The 20337-nt window shown below is 36.9% G+C and overlaps 1 protein-coding gene across 2 annotated transcripts in view; it reads right to left on the bottom strand.

Moving 5' to 3' along the window:
* Window positions 1-20337, bottom strand: part of CCSER1 (coiled-coil serine rich protein 1) — a 1094278-nt gene that overhangs the window by 716453 nt on the left and 357488 nt on the right. For both annotated transcript variants that reach the window (XM_036411399.2, XM_036411402.2), the window contains exon 6: window positions 6218-6425. In XM_036411399.2, coding sequence (XP_036267292.1) covers window positions 6218-6425 — 208 coding nt within the window. The remainder of the gene's footprint in view (window positions 1-6217; window positions 6426-20337) is intronic.

Here is a 20337-nt window from a genome sequence, read left to right on the forward strand (position 1 = left end):
CTGATCACTTACAACTGCTCTCCCCTGAAGCCATTTTGTGGCAGCCATCTTGTATCCATATGGGGGTGGCCATCTTTGACCACATGGGGACAACCACCTTGTATGTTAGAATGATGGTCAATTTACATATTAATCTTGTATTAGATAGGAATGTCCAAGTAACCCTATGAGATAGTAATATTGACTATGATGAAATAAACTCAAAAACCTTAATCAACTTGTGGCAGCTAATAAGTGGTACAAGTGAGAATCACATCTAAATCTTCATGTTTCCAAACACTTGCAATTTCTGACACTCTAATATACTTCCTCCCACAGGACTCCAAGAGCAAAATGGGGCTGGGTTTAGGAAAGAATCTTCTATAATTTCTCTGATCTCTCCCAGAACACTGTTGAAAGTTAAGGTTGCTTACATAGCAAAAGAGTCATTGAATTTTACTTCCTTCCCTTCATATCTATTCTCAAGATCAGTTCTATCCCCTCACAAAGAGCCATGCTTTATGTAGGCAGAATATTCTTATTTAGAAACCTACTCATTCTCAGTAGAAATAAGGCCTCAAGTTTCTTCAGAGTGTATGCAATGGGGTCCATTGTCATGTATGAAGATAATGGTGCACTGTCAATTTTTTTTTAACTTAATCTAAATATGGGGGAGGGGGAAGTTCTAACAACAATTTGTAAGAATTCACAACACCACCCTAATTTGTTCTGCATGATAAATGGTCAGAGATCATGTAGAGTCTCCCATGGAAATAACAAAAATTCCACAGAATGACACCATTAACAGTGTTGTTATAAGTTATGTAATAATATCCCATGTACTGTTATGTTAAGTGTATAATTTGATGAGCTTTATTAAAAATGGGAACCTATGCAACAATACCAATCCAGATATACATATTTTTATGGCATTATAAATTAATTTAGAATATGCAGAACTAGTCTGAAAGGTGAAAAGTGCTGCAGAATACTGAGTTCAGTCAGAAAGTGCCATTAGCTCAAGCTAGTTTGGCTCAGTGGATAGAGTGGTAGGCCTGTGGACTGAAGGGTCCCGAGTTTGATTCCAGGCAAGGACACTGCCTGGGTTGCAGGCTTGAGCACCAATAGGGGGAGTTTAGGAGGCAGCCAATCAATGATTCTCTCTCATCAATGATGTTTCTATCTCTCTCCCTCTCCCTTCTTCTCTGAAATCAAATATTTTTTTTAAAGTGCCTTTAGTTGAGATTTAAGGGTATGTCTGACAAATACTCTCATCAGACAATTAAAATTATAAAATCTTCAAGGATTGTCCCTCAGCTCTTTCAAATTAAAGAAGGACTTATATTGAAGATATTTGTGGGTATGGCTTTTGTCTGATAGAGTGTATTCCTATATGGCCTTTGATACAGAGAATTCCTATATGACTTTTGTCTGATAGAATGAATTCCTGATAAGGTTCACAAGAGATTCTAAATTAATTTAAGTGAATTGGATTTATAGAAACATGCTGTACTTTAGACTTAAGTGGAAAAAGAAGGTACAAAGTTAAAATAAGCCTTTGAATTGTGTCTCCAAGCACAAATAAGAATGAAAAACTATTCAGCTATAATTATGTGCTAAGTTTACACAAAAATAAAGAATGACTAGGAGAGTAGAACTGACAGTGCACAGAGAGGAATTAAAACCCATGGAGAATTATTCTCAGGCTTTAAATCCTAATCAAGAAACTGCTAACCTATGCATTAATGACTGTAGTTGAGGCATTGTACTTAAGCCTCATCTACACCTGCACATGATTTACATGGTAAGATTCTGTACTTTCAGCTGATGCTATAATGCAGAGGTGGGGATTATCTGGTCCATGGGCCATATAAGTCCCGATAGATCATTTGGTCTGGCCCTGCCAAGGCATTAGGGGTGAGTTAATCAAATGTTTGACCAAATATAGCAGGGTAATTTTTAAGTTGATAATTTTGTATGGCCCACAAATTATATATATATATATATATATACACATATCACAAACATATGTGTATATGTGTATATCTCACAAATATATGTGTGTGGATATATATATATATATATATATATATATATATATATTCCAAAAATAAAAGTACACTACCCTCTCCTAAGGCCACCCAAAGATCATTCCATTCTCAGAGTTGGGGACTCCTTTTTCAGTAAGGGCCATTTGGAGATATAAATTCCCTTGCAGAAGAAAAGGTTCCCCACCACTGGGAATGGAATGATTCTTTGGTGGCCTTAGGAAGGGTAAATGCACTTTGCCCAGTGAGAGAGGCATCCCTGGGGGCTAGAGGGTAGAACTGGAAGCCAGCTTCCCGATGTTCTACAATGTTCCCTTCTTCCTGGAAGCCAGATCTCTGTAAAGTGCCTCCCCTGCTGAATCAAGGCTGCTATTGTCACCAATAAAAAAATTTTTACAAAAGTAATATTATGTTACTTCTGAGACTAGGTTATAAAAGAGCAATGCAAACTAAAAAGAAATAAGATAACAAAAATTAACTCTGTAGATATCTTCTTCATTTATAGATAATAGAATCATGTTTAAAAACATTAACAAAAGAAGAAAAAATTATCTACTGTTAAAGTCACTTTTATTTTATCATGAACTAGAGGCCCATGCATGCAGGGGCAAGAGGGGGGGGGGATCCCTCAGCCCGGCCTGAACCCTCTCCAATTTCTAACACTCTAATATACTTCCTCCACAAGACTCCAAGAGCAAAATGGGGCTGGGTTTAGGAAAGAATCTTCTATAATTTCTCTGATCTCTCCCAGAACACTGTTGAAAGTTAAGGTTGCTTACATAGCAAAATTCCCTGGGGACCCCTCAGAGAATTTCCAACTGTTGGTTTAGGCCCAATCCCTGGATGGAGTCTATACTGGCAGTCAGTAACCCCTCTCACAATCTGGGACCACTGGCTCCTAACTGCTCACCTGCATACATACCTGTCTGATCACCCCTAACCATTTCTGTTTGCTGGCCTGGTCACCCCCTAACTTCCCCTCTGCCAGCCTAGTCACGTCCAACTGCCCTCTTGCCAGTGTGGTTTCCCCCTAATTGCTCCCCTGTCAGACTGATTGTCCCTAACAGTCTCTACCTCCCTACCTGGTCACTGTGGCTTTATCTGGAAGGAAGTTAGATGTCTAGAAGATGTACAATTGACCAGGTCTAATTAGCATATTACCCTTTTATTTGTATAGATAGTAAAGAATAAAATAAGAGTAGAATTTCTATGGAACCAAAGTCAGTTCGTTTTGTTATTGTTTGTTTTTAAATAAAGGAGTTGACCTTTGCGGTTGTTGGGAATACTTATATGCATTTTAATACTAGCAACTGACCTTCAAAAAAGGGGGAGGGCAAAGTTAGGAGTATGATATTCCATTTAGATTATTCCCATTTGGCTCACCTTAAAATTAAAATCTCAGATGTCACCTGAACTCCATTAGGAAAAATTTCAAATAAGAGCATTTTCCAGTGGGATATATTAAACTCAATCACCTTTTTATCTTAAAAATCAAATAACTGAATTCTTATGCAATTAAAAAGTAATCTGTATACAAAATTCAGACTACTATGGGTAATAAAAACTAAGATCATCGCTGGTGGTCACAGACAACACTGTGGTATAGACCAGGTGAGGGGTGGGAGTAGGGCGGAGAGGAGACAGGCTAAGAAAGGAGGAAATGAGGACGTCTGCAATAGTGTAAACAATGAGAATAAATTTTAAAAATAAGTTCACAAAATAGGAATAAACATTACTGTTCTATATTAAAATGTATTACTAATTTAAAATAGACAGTTGGCATTAATCTCAAATATAGCAATGACATATGAATTGTCTTTTGAAAATTCCTGTTTTAAAAAAATTTCAATAAACCATTTTTTTTAAAGACATTTATTATGAACATCTTATTACTACAACACTTGACTACATGAACTACAATGTTTCTTTTCTTGTTGACCATAAAGAATTTAAGACTCCCTGCTCTCTGAACAGGCTTAATAAATAGATGTAATTATTGCTCATTGTACATCAGCTTTAAAAATCTATTCTCTTCAGTTTCTTCAAACACTATTTCATGAAGAAAAATGGACAAGTATAAAATGGGTAAAAGTATAAAAATAACCTCAATGTATTCTGAACATTGACTTTCTGGTGAATATCACTATATAGCTTTAAAATATAAAATTAAGTACCCTAAGAAAGCCCCCTGACTCTTCCATATGCCAGCTCTTCTACTACCCTTTATTTGTATGAATTTTCTAAATTAGAATATGTAACTAAAGAGAGAAGATGAATAGTTGAATGTTACTGATGTTCAGATTAATAACTTTTAATACAACTGCCATTTTTCAGTTTGCCTTGTTCAAAGAGGTTCAGACTATATGTTAAGCCAGATATCAGAGAGATTCCACAAGTGCAACAAATGCTTATGTTGTCAATACAGAAACAATATTCATTCAGAGAGCAGTGTGTCGGTAAATATTTTACAAAATGCTCATCAAAAATTAAAAGCCCTCGTGTATAGTGTTTGCCGACTTTTGTGGCATAACGCTCCTACCTGGCTGATTTCAAGCTACCAAAATGACCTAAATGAATCTATAATTGGGAAATATGCACCACAACTATTATATAGGATTTCCACAAAAGATCCAATAGATATAAATAAGCTCACTTGTACAGTTAACAGTATAGTACAATAACTAGAAAAAGAGTTTTGATTTTGCTGTTAAAATATAATCTCTTTTGTAATACATGTAATTTGATTTTTTATGCCTGTGCTTAACTGCCAGCTCTTAAACTTCCTGAAATGTGAACAGCAATTCAGTATCAGCAGAGCATTCCTACATACCCCTGCATTTATTCTAAGACCACCTAGTTACTATAGTCACTGGTATAGGGTGTATAGATTTCCAGTTTTTGCTTTAAGGGTTTAAAAAAACACATGACTGAATGCCCTCAATAATCGGTTGAATCATTTCCATTAAATATCCTTCTCTCTTCCTGATTCCATTCTGGCCTCTAGTGGTAGCTGCTAGCATTCTTATTATTATCAGTGTTAGAAAAGCAACTATCAGTGATCATCATTGTAAAGTTAACCACAATATGATTCATTTCTCTTTTCACATTATTTATTAATACCTCCTATCAATAAAGAGAAATAAGTGAATGATCATGGGATATAATAAAAAGCCACTGAATTTGAAGTAAAAAATCTCGGACTGATGTCTTGAATTTGAATGTATGTGTGTGTGTGTGTGTGTATATGTATGTATGTATGTATGTATATATATATATATATATATATATATATATATATATATATATATATATAATCCCTGAAAGAAAATAACTGGGGTGATTATAAAAATAAAACCATAGCATACTTGAATCTAAAGAATAGCTAAATCATGAACAGAAAGGTAAAAGAATGCATTATGCATTTTCCTGAGCAGCTTATCAGCTAAACGAGCATAGGCTATGGGAGGGCAACTATATTTAACGGAAAAAAATCAAAGATTCAGATTACACCTTACTGGACTGATTTTTATTGCAACTAAATGACTAAATTTTTATTGTTATACTAGAGGCCTGGTGCACAAATTTGTGTATGGGTGGGAGTCCAGCTAGCGCACCCCGATGGGGGCTGATCTGGCCAGACTGGCAGGAGGGAGAGGTCACAGGTGGTTGGTTGCTGGCCCTGCTCCAATCAGGGCGGGGGAGCTAATCAAGTTCTGGGCCAGCTAGGAGAGGAGCCACAGGAGATTGGCCAGCCTGCACCACCCCTGATCCTGCCGGGGTGGCCAGGGGAAGGGCCGCCCATTGATTGGACAGGTTGGTGGGCCTCAGTGCATGTCATAGCAACTAGTCATTCTGGCGTTCTGGTCGCTTGGCTTTTATATATATTGATGAATAAAGCTTTAGTATGTTTAAAATGAAATTAATTTAATGTGCTCATTAGCTTTATCATAGCATATAAGCATTGCAGCTGATGCCTATTTCTCTTTACTTGATATCAATAATTTTTTTTAAAATTCCTTCACAGAATATTAACATTTTAGAGCTAATGATTATGTCTAGATCAGAGCTTCCAACACTTGATTCCTGCCCTGTGCCATGCAGTTAATTCATGACAGAAGTGAGGACTAACCAGGTCTAGCTGTGTACTATTAATAGCACCAAAAGACATTATTCTTAGAGTAAACCATTACCTCTTGAAGAACTCTCTTCATCTTTAATAATAGTGTCTTGACAGCTGTGCAGTCCTGTAGCATCAGTCTGAAGGGCAGAGAATCCATGCCTCCATTTTCTTCCACAGCTTGCAGGGGCCAATCTGCAGACGGACTGCTGGGCATTCGGCTAATATGTGAACACCTGGCTTCCTGATCAATGTCTTTTGTTAACTTCAGTGAAAGGTTCCTAATAAGAAAAATAATAAACAACAATTACAATGTAGCATTTTCACAGCAGTATTTTCCAAGTTGTCCTTTTTTTTTTTTTTTCTGGTAAAATAACTGGCTGCTCTATTTTTAGGGCCAACTATGGAAAGATTTAATGGCAACCACCATTATATGAAGTGATTTCCCCCCAGGTTAGAATTTCTTTCTAACAGTGTGTATATACTTGTTAAATTCTTTTAAAAATATGGAAAGTCAACATAAATTGCTGCAAGAGAAATTTCTTACAACAGTGTTCTGAAAATTAAAAATTAATTGGAAAATTAATAGAATATCTTTTGTATATATCACTTATCAAATTATATGACAAGTTTACTTAAGTTACCTAAATTGAGAAGAAAAAAAAAAATAACAACAAAACTTGCCTTGTAACTTGCCACCAAGGTCAGGCAAGGATGCACGTAAGAAACTATATATCCTCAGCTAATTTTATTCAAATTTCATTATTTGTAAATAATGTCATTTAATTTACAATGATTGAATAGTTAGTAAAGAAAACACACTTTTGGATCACACTCAGATGTTTACTTATCTACATAGGTACATTGGTTGGTTATAATAATATCACTAGCTCCATTATCTACATATATAAAAGCCTAAGTGGCCGTTAGAACAAAGCCACCAGTTCCTGTGACATGCACTGACCGCCAGAGCGGCACCCTGGTGGTCAGTGTGCTCCCACAGCCAACCTCCCCTGGCTGGCCAAACGCCAGTGGTCCCTCCCCGCTTTCTCTCCTCCCCCCCAGCCCCCCGGCAGGCCATCCTCCCGCTCTCCCTACCCTGGCCAATCGTCGACCAGGCTGAGGGACCCTATCCATGCACAAATTTATGCATTGGGCCTCTAGTCCTGTATAAAAGCTAATATGCAAATAGTCCTATGAATGAGAGTTCTACTGACTGGGAGTTAGACATGTGCTGTCCACCAGGGGGTGGCACAAACATGGCAGGTGTTGGCAATGCTGCACTGGCAGCCAATGACAGTGGAGATGCTGCCAGTCACAATGGACCCCGACGAAAGCAGGACTGCTGTGGGATGGTGAAGCAAGTGGGCAGGCAGTGCCAGGCCAAGATGGGTGTGGAGGGAGGCCCTGGCCGGCAGCGAATTCTGTGCACTGGGCCTCCATTATATGTATAATGAAAGAATTTTTTAAAAAAATCATAGCTAATATTTTTTGAGAACTGACTGTGGGCCAAGAACTGTGCTATTAATTTCATGTGTGTTAATTAATCAAGCCCAAGAGGTCACATTATGTGTAATAGTATTTTAGTTACAATAGAATTATTAAAAATGTATGAAGTTTACATCATGAACTAGTCTGGTATCTGAAACATATTAGGCTGACTCAATAAATAACTGTGTATTGAAGATGAATAAACATATACAACAATGAGTGACTGAAGAAAACACAATTATTTGTAATAATCTATACATACAACTCTCACTTGTACATATATATATATATATATTTTTTTTCTTCCTGTAAGGTGAACTGCTATGAATTATAGAGCTGCCTCCCATATTTCAAAACTTCCCACCATTTTACAAAAAAAATAGCTAACATTTTATGATTTCTTTTAGTTGGATTAATGTTTCTTTGAAAGTGTCCAGTCATGTATCTAAATATCAGTGAAGACTGACAAAGCTTTCAGAAACTGTACTAGCTGACTAGTTTCTGGAATTTACTGAGGTTCTGAGAATTGGAACTTAGCATTTACAAATCCAAAGGTTTCTGTCAATGTCAGTTAAGAATGGGCTACCTACAGCAATGTATTCAGTTGATAAAATATGCCATTTGATTTGTACTTAAAAATTTTAGACCTATTCTTAATTCCAACATGACAGAATGATGGCATATTTTCAAAATGATGGACGCCATCTACTTCATGCCCTTGTGACCAGCATGGCAATAGACATTGATGTTTCAGGGATTAATAGGAATGGATCTCTGAACTCCAGAGGTTCACCAGAATTATTCATTGCTTATTAGTTGGTACCAAAAAAACAAAACAAAACAAAAAAAAACACAAATAATATTCTTTCACATTATTGTTGTTTTAAATCTCGAAACATTTTATTTCTACATGAACAAGAGTTGGCAACAAGATCACAGTAATCCAACCCATTCTTGTTTAGGCTGAGGCAGTAGCCTGGGCTGTTACACAGGGCTGCTACTGAGCAGCATTGGCCAGCCGGGCCAGCATGTGCTGTGTATGGTCAGTGTTTTTCTGATTGATTGATGCCTGGAGTTTACAGTTGTTAAATATTTTGAACATGGATGTTTTTAAAAATAGATTTTTATTGAGCCAACTTACTCAAGTGTCTCTGAATAAATTCACATAAAAATAAAATCCAGCCCCTTAGGTTGACAAGAAAAGGAGAAACCTCTCTCATGTGGAGCCACAGTTTCCTCTAGCAGAGACAACCTTTATAAGCCCAGAGGGTAAAGCTAGATTCAGGTGCTTTCTTGCTTCTGCTTAACAGAATTCACCAGATAATAAATACACTTAGGCACTTTGGGATATATGGCTCTCTCTGCCAATTCTCTGAATTGTTACAGTTTCATTAAAATGAACAAATGTTCTTTATATTGAAAAAGAGAGTCCCTTATCTTGGCAAAAAAAAGAAAAAGAAAAAAAAAAGTAAGATACCAAGGCCTGAAACAGTGATTCATTAATCATCATAATTACTACAAATAAAAACAATGTAATTGCCGCTGAACCCAGTTCACCCTCTGTTTTAACTCCATGAATCTGCGGTAGAATTGTTCAGTGATATTTACACTTGCTTCCTTGCTTATCATGCTGACCAAGTCTTTAAAATTCTGTAACATTTAGATAACGGCAAAATGAGACTTATGGGTCTTTCTCGGTCCACAAGTACAAAAATGACAAAGGTTTTGAGCAAGATTAAAAGCAAAACTCATAAACATTACGTTAAATGAAACTCTTAAAAGTTTCAACTTGGAGAAACTTGAGAATTGGAGCCATTACTTAAAACATACAACTTACATTCTTATGGTGAATTGGCTCTGTACTTTTGTCACTATCCTTTGTGTGAAGGGAATTTTCTACCAAGCTATTTCAAAAAGTTCTGCTGCAAATCCATTTTTCAGACAAGTAAATAGCTATATATTAAAGTTGAATAAACAATCAAGTTCTCATAGAATGATTCATAGGAAATTATATGAAAGAGTATTTTCATATTTTTCCTCATTTGGTTCTTGCTATCACTATCATATTAATAGTGAGAAATTTTTCCCATTCACACGTTCTTTTCAAATCACTTGAGAACTTCCCAATACAATGGCCAAAATACAAGATCATGTTAGTTGCAAAGGACTGATGCTCTTACCTGTCATAGGAATTACAGCTTGTTTAGTGCACTGACACCTTTCACTATTGTAAATATCTATGGCCAAAAGGGATCTCAAAAATTTACACCTTGTAATGCGGCTATGATTTCTGAACTAGGTTTTCAAAGGATGGAAGGTAAAGATAATCTCGTTTTGCCCATAAGAAATGAGCATATGCATACACCTGCCTTCAAGTATTTCATTAAGTAGATTTTTTTTTAAAGGGCCAGGTTAGCTTGAATAATTCTATGGCAAGGGCAAGGTATAAATTGGTATTAATAAACTGGCATCCCATAACTGAATAAAAACTGTTTATTAAAGGAACTACAAAAAGACTATTAGGGAATAAGCTATTTTCCTCATATTTTCTATGGAAAATATGTTGTTTATCTGAAAGCATCATTTTAAGGGGAAAAACCCTGTATCTTAAATGGTTTTAAAGTTGTATATTTAGCTATATTTCTAGAAGGGATGGAATCAGAATCCATCCCTCCACAGTAGCACAGTGGCTAGAAATAACTTATTAACATTCTACGTTTAGGTATGAATTTACATGTAAGAGAATTTCACACTGCCTAAGTGATAGGTAGAGGAAATGGAAGATATGGGGGAAGACAAAATAAAATACAAATATCTTAGTATAGCCACAAAGATCCTCCATAATCTAGCAACTGCCTGCCTCACCATATCTCATTTTATAACAACTGTCTCCTTGTGCTTGGAGTCCTAATTTCACTGGCCTTCATTCAGGCCCTGGAATGTGCCAAGCTCCATCCTGCCTCAGGAACTTTGCTTCTGCCATTCCAGCTGCATGAAAAAGCATCGCTTACCCATCTTCAGAGCTCACCTTAAAATACATTTCTTCTTCAGGGAAAATGCCTTTGCATTCCTACCTTTCAAACATACACAGGTTCCTCTTCTCTAGGCTAAGTCTTTCTTCGTAGCACTTATCACAGATGCAGCTAGAAAAATTAATGTGAGGAGTCCCGCGGGAATTCATTAGACTGAGCTGACCTACACTCCATCTCCTGTTCCAAACACAGAGAGGCACCGGATTACCTATAACCACATTTATTTCTAAACATATTATAGTGCAGGAGGGGAAGACAGAAACATTTCCAGGTGCCAAAAGCACAAAATTAAAACAGCAGTAATTATATGAGTTGCCACTATGCTGGCTTCAGGGTGTTAAACTCGGTCACAGCCTGTAGTTTTTATGCTTATGCAGATACAGGGAGTATCTGCCAGGGACACAGAAGTCACAGAGTGCTGGGAGACATGAGCTTTCCTAACTGAAAAAAAAAGCTTCAAAAAATCAATCTGATCAATTGGTAAATTAGCTGCCTGCTAGAACAACATTCTTTTTGTTTCTTTAAAGAAAGACAATATCAAATGCTGAGTCTCAAAAATAAGACATTCTCAATGTCTGACAAATATTTAAGGCAATAGAAATGCAAAGAAACAAAAAAAAAATCATAAACACTATGAGATGACCCATATATTAGAACTGGCAGGAAAATTTTTTAAGCAGCTATTATAAATTTAGTCAGTCTTAAAAAAAAAAAAAAAGAGGGCATAATAAATAAACAGATGGTTAGTTTTATCAGAGAAATGAATACTATGAAAACTCTAGAATCAATTCATATAAATCTAAAACAACAAAAAAAAATTATGGCAGACAATGTTAGCTGCTTGTCACCATTCATCACTCTTTCCTGACTCTTGAAAACAACACGACCAAAAACTATATTCATATTTTTTAACTAATTTTATCTCCAATGCTATTTGTTGTTTGTCCTTTTCCTGTCAATATCAGGATAAAAATCACAAAAAAATATGAATGTCTTATTTCAGAGCCATATGATGTGGGAAACTTGAATAATCTTTTAAAACCTAACTCCACCACAAAGCCATCCTATCTCATCATTACATAAGGAGAGACATAAAATTCGTGCCCCAGCCCAGCCAGCGCCCTCTTCAATCTGAGACCCCTCAGGGGATGAGAGACAGCCAGTGTAGGCCTGATCCTGGCAGTTGGACATCCAACTACCCTTGCCTGCTGTCCTGGTCTCCCCAAACTGCTCTCCTCTCCTGGCCTGATCTTACCCCCAATTGCAGGCCTGGTCACCCCCAACTGTCCTCCCTTGCTGGCCTGGCTCACCATTAATTGCCTTCCTTTGCCGGCCTGATCACCCACAACTGCCCTACCCTGCCAGCCATCTTGTGTCGACCATCTTGTGACATGGGGCAACCATCTTGTGATGACATGAGGGTGTCTCATGAGGGCATGAGGGTCACCTAGGCTTTTATTAGTATAAATGCTGGAGAGCACAAGAGACTTGGATAGAAAGTTTGTGAGAAGGACATTCTGATAACAAGGAAGTGTGTGGAAGGCCGCTTGCCCTGTTTACCGGGATTCTGACTTAGGGGAGACTTAGGGGAGCACTGAAGGTGGTTCCCATAATTATTCCTTGACCTTTACAAACAAGTCTGTGCATGTTCAGACCCCTAGGTGTTTACTGGAATCCTCACACTTAATCCCTGGATGCCCTTGCCTAGAGGATAATGTAAATAAATACATGTGTCCTCCCAAGATTACTCACCCTACTGATGGTATCTAAATATAAAAATTTTAACAAAAGTCTAATGAGGCAGGCAATCAAGGCTGCCTGGTCACTTCGGCCAGGCCATTCCTCAGCCTCTCCCCCATAGTGAAACTGTGATGGAGTTCCTCCATAGTTCAGGGGCTGCTGATCAGCCCCAGCAACATAAGATTTTATTTATTTATTTATTTATTTATTTATTTATTTATTTATTTAAAATATACTTTTATTGAGTTCGGAGAGGAAGGGAGAGGGAAAGAGAGAGACAGAAACATCAAAGATGAGAGGGAATCGTCATTCAGCTGCCTCCTGCATGCCCCCACTGGGGATGGAGCCCACAATCTGGCATGTGCCCCTGACCAGAATTAAACCCGGGTCCCTTCAGTCCACAGTCAAAGCTCTATCCACTGAGCCAAATCAGCTAGGGCTATCACATAATATATTTAGAACTGTATTTTAATTGTTTTAAGAACTTGTATGTAAAATTCTCCTCTTATGACCACTTAAGAATTGCATATAATGTTTTTTTATATAATGTTTAAAAATTATTAAATGTTATTGTATATTTGATTTCTATAATTTGCATTATATTACAACTTTTTAAATAAGAAAACAGAACTATAGGATGTCTTCAATTACTCTCTGAATAACATTTATAAAATGCAATGTTTTAAAAATATAAGCAGCAAGAGTCAATTACAAAGATATTCTGATATAATATATAACATTGGTGATATCCTTAACACTATACAACCTGCAGACAATTGCACAGTTTTAAATGATAGCTGTGTGCCCTTCACCTTTTAAAATATTCGGGAGTTGGCAATCGAAGTGTGATAAGTGTTAGCTATGAGTATATAATTTAGGAAGTAGTATTCCCAAACAGAAAATCAATACTCGCTCTGTAACTTGGCATAAAGGCAATACCTAAAATTATTGGCATAATACATTGTGGCAAAGAAACTGTAAAAATTCCAATACTTTTCAAAAATGAAAGAGTTGGAGATTATGACTCTGAGTAAATCTTTAGAGTCACGGAACTGTGTCAACTTGGGAAAGGTTAATACAACCTACATCAATCTTACCAATCAAATTTCCCAGATTCCATTCTTGAGAAGATGGTTTATATTATATTTTAACTAAAAAATAAGATTTTTTTTTTTTTTACAGATTACACAAAACAGGATTTCCAAATTCCAGAAAGACAAATTCTTTCTCATACATACAAAAATCATTTGGCTTACTTTTTAATATATGAATTTCAGCCCACTGTGTCAAATCTTGTCTTGTTATCCTTAGCAAGACAGTCAAAACATGTAGTACAATAATAGCACAATAGATTAGACATGTTTCATCGTGTTCACTTGTCATAAATTCCCCCAGAATATATGTGAGTTTTGATATAGTGTGGCTAAGTTATACTTATCCTTAAAGCCTGGATTAATGTACCCCACTCTCAGGAAGTTCGCAGCAATCCTTCCTACTAATTCAGGCTACACCGAATGTTTCTTCTTTTAACCCAGTGAAACCAAAGTAGATGAAGACCTCTTTTGGTGACCTTTGTATTTCCAAATGCCCAGCACCCAGCAGTTTCTCAGTAAGTATTTATTGAATTAGTAGGTATTCATGGAAAAATGAATATATGATGATTTCACATACACTAAACATATATGCTAAGAATTTTACCTTAAAAAATCCCAAATAATATGCTTATATATCACAATTTTTCATGGAGCACTGTTAAGACTTATCTTTGGAGCCTTACCAAGGCATAACTATTCAAGGTAGGAAAAATATTATATGCCAGTGCATTAGGGAGAGAAAAAAAATAAACATCAAGTACAATAAAACATCAGGAACAATAATAGTAACAGAAATAATAATAGTAAAGGAAACTAAGATTGAGTATGAATATAAATATCAAGTAGTTGCAAGAGGGAAAGTGTAGCAGGGATTTTCATGGCTTCTAGGTTTAAATATAGCTCCTCTTCTTGTTCTTAGAGAGACCTATTTTAGAATATAAAGTTGTAGTGGAGGCATAGTTATCTGAGTGAAGAAAACCCCATATTTAGTAATACTGGAAACAATGTATAGTTTCTCACTCTATTTGCTAAATAAAAAGTGCATAATTGAGTTATAGCCAATATGCTGTCCCAAACCCTAATTCTAGAAAGTAAGAGTCTGGTGGAATCATGCATACTGGATGAGTTGAGGGAAGGTAGGAGAAGGTGGGGATAAGGGTGAGAGATCAACCAAAGGACTTGTATGCATGCATATAAGCATAACCAATGGACACAGTTATCAGGGGAGAGAGGGCATGAGTTGGGGGGAGGGATGGAGGGGAAAATGGAGGGATAAGGACACATGTAATACCTAATCAATAAAGAAAAAAACAAACAACTTTATACCTGAAGTCAAATTCAGAAAAGTTTCTACCACCTTGAGATTAATGAATTGGTAATTCTTAAGTATTATTTTCTTAAATTACCAGTCAGTTATATCTCTAAATTATATTACCTTTTAACATATTTTAATGATCTATTATGATATTAGTAATATGCTAACAATAATGCAGTTAGTCAAACCTGCATAAATCTTTCAGTTTGGATCACAAGGCCACGGTCCAGACTGTGGATGGCTGGTTTGAATTGCAGCTACAGGGTCTAATAAGTAGAACAGATCCTATGATAGATTGACCCTATGTGATATAAAATGCAGGTGTTGCACTGGGAGATAAAAATATAATTGCTTTTTCCTTGTAAAAAAATTAACAATGATCAAATATGCTTAAAATATTTAATATCTAGCAGCTCCTGGTATGGTCTTAGTGTAATAAAAACTGAACAATCCTGATAACTTTGTTTAACCCTGTATTTCCTAAACTGATTTGAATATTCATTCATTTTTTTCTTTCAATAAATATTTCTTGAGCACTAATGATACCTATAAATATCCTAAGAAATTAGATTTATGTAATGTTATAGTAAACTAGAGGTGCACAAAATTCATATATGGAGGGGGTTTCCTAAGACTGGCCTGAACCCTCTCCAATCTGGGACACCTTAGGACTGGGATCAGGCCTGAACCAGCTGCCAAACATCTCTCTCACAATCTGGGACTACTGGCTCCTAACCACTCACCTGCCTGCCTACCTACCTAATTGCCCCTAACCCCTCTGCCTGCAGGCCTGATAATCCCTACCTTGCCCCCTTGCCTTCCTGATCACCCCTAACCTCTCTGCCTGCCTGGTCGCCCCTAACTGCCCTCCCCTGTAGGCCTAACCTCACCTCCAACTGCCCTCCCCTGCAGGCCTGATCTTACTCTCAACTGCCCTCTCTGTCATTCTGGTCACCCCAAACTGCCCTCCCCTGCCGGCCTGATATTGCCCCCAAATGCCATCCCCTGCCAGCCTGGTTGCCCCTAACTGCCTCTATCTTGGCTTCCACCACCATGGCTTTGTGCAGAAGGAAGTCAGATGTGTGGAAGATGCCCAGTCGACCCAGTATAATTAGCATATCACCCTTTTATTAGTATGGATAGATTATATAGGATAGGATTGCTTAAATGGGGTGGAGGGAGAAGCCTATTGCAGCAGAAGGAGATGTGCTTGGCAGATAAAAACACATAATCTCTATATCTGGACTGATAGCCAGCCATATGCACTAAACTGTCAAACTGGTCATTAAAAACTTGATTCACTTTCTTACTCCTTACATCAAACAGCTGTTGCCCTTAAAACCCTCCTCAGCCCCTACCTTAGGTTCTGCCTTCGCAGTTCACCCAGAATAGGTTCTAAGTGGCCAGTTTCTATGCCAGTCAGCACCAAAAGCTCCAACTCCTAGGCAGCCATTGACTTCTCGCTGTTCACCCAGATTTGGCTCTGATTGGTTGTTTTCTATGCCAGTCAGTGTCAAAATCTCCTCCTCTTAGGCAGCCATTGGCTCGTTGCAATTCACCCACATTTAATTCTGTTTCTATGCCAGTCAGCATCTCCAGGCCTATCTCTGGACCTGATCATAGAGGTGGGGCTGACCAGCAGCTGGCAAACAAGCTGAACTGCTGACCTCTGGGAGGGAGAGAGAGGCTTGGCTGCTGGCAAGGCCCAGAGAGAGAATTGGGGTCTGATCACCCTGTTTCTCTCTGGGTCTTGCATCAGCCACTGCTGTTGATGATCAGCCCTGCTTCTCTCTCTCCAAGAGATCAGAAGTTCAGCCCACTCACCTGCTACACAGGCAGCCTGGCGTTCAGTTGAGCCTTCGGTCATTTTGGATGTTATGATCCTGGCTCTCTCTATTTATAATTTCCCAGGAAGATGGTTGAATAGCTCATTACAAAATTACCTCAGAAGGTGTTAAATTTAAAATATCTATGCTAAATGTTATAATAATAAACACTATGATATGATATGCAAAGCTGCAAAGCACACTGTCATGGTGTAGAACCATCAAACCATACTGATTCTAAAAATGTAACTATTTTGTAAACTATAATAAGCTTAACTAGTAATGGAAAAGGAAAACAAAGCATGTCTACCTTTTTTTTTTTAACTCTGACAAAAATAAAGAACCACTGGACTTTGTATAAACAACAGTCTAGACCATTTGTCCATTTGTGTAAATGAAAAGCACAGAATATAGTTCATACATAATTATACATCACAGAACTGCCATGTTGCAAGTCCTTGAGGCTAAGAAGAGTATCTGAGGCTAGACCTTGAAAGGGATGACATAAAGACAGAGTGCCATAGCTGAGCTGATTTAAATGACTCAGTTTGAAGTAGCTGAATTACCTTTCCATTATTCATCAGGATGCACCAACATAGATAAATACTGCAATCACATATATAAACATGATATGTGGCTATAAATCACAAGGTTAGATAAGTTAGAAGCTGCAGAACGCTTTAGGTTTCTGTTGACTAATCTTTTTCTAACTCCATTCTTGATGACACAGACACTTAGATTGTTGGACTCTATCTTTGGCTCCAATATATTCCTCTTTTAATGTTATCTCCGTTTCTTTCTTTCTATGCTGAAGTGTATTTGACATTTAAAACCAGATAACAGTGCTTGCTGGTGGCACAGGATAGTTTCTCTTTTTCAGAAGCAGCAGAAACACAGATTGGTATCAATGTTCAATTGTCTTTGAAACAGAGATGAGGATTAAAAAAAAAATAACCTACCCTTTTCTTTACAAAACCAAAGAGCTTATAAAAAAAAAACACCTTCCACTCTGGTCTTTCCTCTCCAGAGACAACTATCCATATTGGAAGGATAATGGGGAAAAATTCTTCAGAAAGAAATCAAGCTCCACTTGTAAAATAAGTGTCCCAAAATAACATTATTAGTTTGTTTTATATCTATTTTTGATGACTGGAAATAATAATTTTTTTAATTATCAATCTTAATTATATCCTAAACTGTCACCTTATTTTCATAGTCAATTTTTTCATAGTCAATTCTGATATTAATGACTTACAGATGAGGAATCTAAGGCACAGAAACTGAACAAGATACAAATAGCAAAACTAGGCTTTAAATCTATAGAATCCTGCTCCAGAGTCTGTGTCCTAACCCTTCTGCTTCCTCCAGAGAGGACAGACTGCTGGGAAACGTTCAATGAGCTCACTAAGACAGAGCCTAAAAGACATAAACACTGACTGGAAAATATAAGCACACATTACCTTAGAGTAATTTCTATGATCTTTTTATTTCCTTTTCTATCTCAAACATTTTTGTATAGTATTCTTCAATAGTTTTATAGAAGGTACATAATTATAATAATTTATATTGGAAACTTTAACAAAAATGTTTTATTAAAAAAAACTCTCCTACAATCATTGAAGTTAACAGTTTTGGAATATTTAAAGGCAAGTGTCTATGACCCAGGGAGGTTACTGGGGTACTATTATAAATAAACTACTTCTGGCCTTAGAGACAACTTTAAGAAGCTGGTCATAATAGTGCTTCAATGGATTCTTATATTTTTTATCCTAGGTAAATCTGTTATTTTCCTGCACAAGAAGAAATCCTCCTGCTTTCTTTCCTAATAAATACTTCACATTCCTTTGAGAAAGTCCCTCCTCTTCATGATCATATGCAATCTTCTGGGGATTCCTAAACAAGTTCCCCCATCTCTTCCGTGCTGTCAAATGTCTTGAGCTTGACCTACAGACTTTGGTTCCCCAAAATGTGAATCTTAAGGAACCCAGCACAGGGACAGAGAACCATAGTTGCTGACTTACTCTAATGGAGACTGGAAGAGCCCGTCCACTCATCCATGCAACGCAGAGCCAAAAGCATGGCCTTGCATCCTGTGCAGTCACATCGGATTTGCTCTTAGAAGGGCCTTGCAATTTGTTTAATATCCTGTGAAAATCACCTTAAATTTTTCAATAATTTTTAACAAGGAAACTTCCATTTTCATTTTTCACTGGGCGCTAAAAATTACGGAGCTTGCCCTGCTATCTCAGTTCTCTATTACCATATTTCTGCTCTTTTTGAGGTCTATTTGCTCTTAAAAAAAAATTAAAAAAAATTCTGTGAACTATATATCCTTACAATAAATGCCTTTAAAAAATGAAGTGAGCACAAGTAAGTTTCTGGAGCCTGTATCAAAGAACTCAGTGTTGTACATTTGGCAGACCCAAGGCTAAAGTGTAAAATGTAATATAATTTTTTTTCTGGTGCCCTCACACCCTTCGGAGAATTCCTGTGGTGTCCTTTTCTGTGATCTTCTCCAGGTTTGCGGTGCGGTTTACTGCTCCCTGGATATTCAGAATTCATTATCGAGATGCTTTATTTCATTTTGCACTTTCTAAGTCAGAGGCCATTCAATTCTTGTAACTCCTCTGTCAAGACACACTGATGTTATGTCCTCGCCCTCGCCACCCTGACCCCTCTTGGGTAATTAATCCAGCTAATGTGCTGGTGGCTGATAAGGGCCTAGTGCAGCATTTTTATTTTAACAAATATTTCTTTTCCAGGAGGAATGACTTCACACACCAAAAACTTGGGGCATGTTGTCTGCTGAAAACAGACATTCTGTGGCTTTAGGTTTCTCAAACCATATTAAATGGGAAGAAGTATATTCTGCATAACAGTTTCTCCCACATTTACAAGGAAGAATAAATGCGGTTCTGAGACTAATATTTTCTAACTTCTTTTCACCAGGAAAAATAAGTGGCTGGAAGTTTGCACTAGAAAATTATATGAGCTTTGTTTAGTGTGGAATTACCCTGCTTGAAAACGGAGTCGCGTGTGTTATAAATCTTGTTTTATGTTATACTGCCCAAGTTTCTTCTCATTGGTAACTCCAATAAATTGACTTTAACTCAGCCTCTCTTTTTGTTCATTAGAAAGGTAAAAATTAATGGTTGCTTTCTGTGATTATCTTGTCTTTTAAATGATAGACTATCTACTATTCTCCAAGTATATTGCCCTACTAAATTACCAACAGGACCTTTAGGATACACTTTACACCATTTAAAAAGAATGATATTTGGTATAACCCTTTTCCCTCTCTATAGTCTTTCTAAAAAAATTCTCCATGAACAAAAATTTACTTTGAGTCAAAATATTTTATTTTCTGTTTAAATGTTATTTTATGATTTAAAGTGTTTTGTCTATAAATGATCCCAGTAATTATATATATATATATATATATATATATATATATATATATATATATATATTTTTTTTAGAGAGAGGAAGGGAGGAGGATAGAAAAATAGAAACATCAATGAGAGAGGAAAATCACTGATCAGTTGCCTCCTGTACACATCCCCACCAGGGATTAGGGAATCAAACCAGTAACCTGGCTCAACTGCTGAGCCATGCCAGCCACCAACCCTACTAATTTTAAATTGGACTTTTAGAGAGCTAACAGTAGAAATGTTTGCTATTTGACTTACCTGTAA

The sequence above is a fragment of the Pipistrellus kuhlii genome, unplaced genomic scaffold (genome assembly GCF_014108245.1).
Source record: "Pipistrellus kuhlii isolate mPipKuh1 unplaced genomic scaffold, mPipKuh1.p scaffold_m20_p_1, whole genome shotgun sequence".
Lineage (NCBI taxonomy): Eukaryota > Metazoa > Chordata > Mammalia > Chiroptera > Vespertilionidae > Pipistrellus > Pipistrellus kuhlii.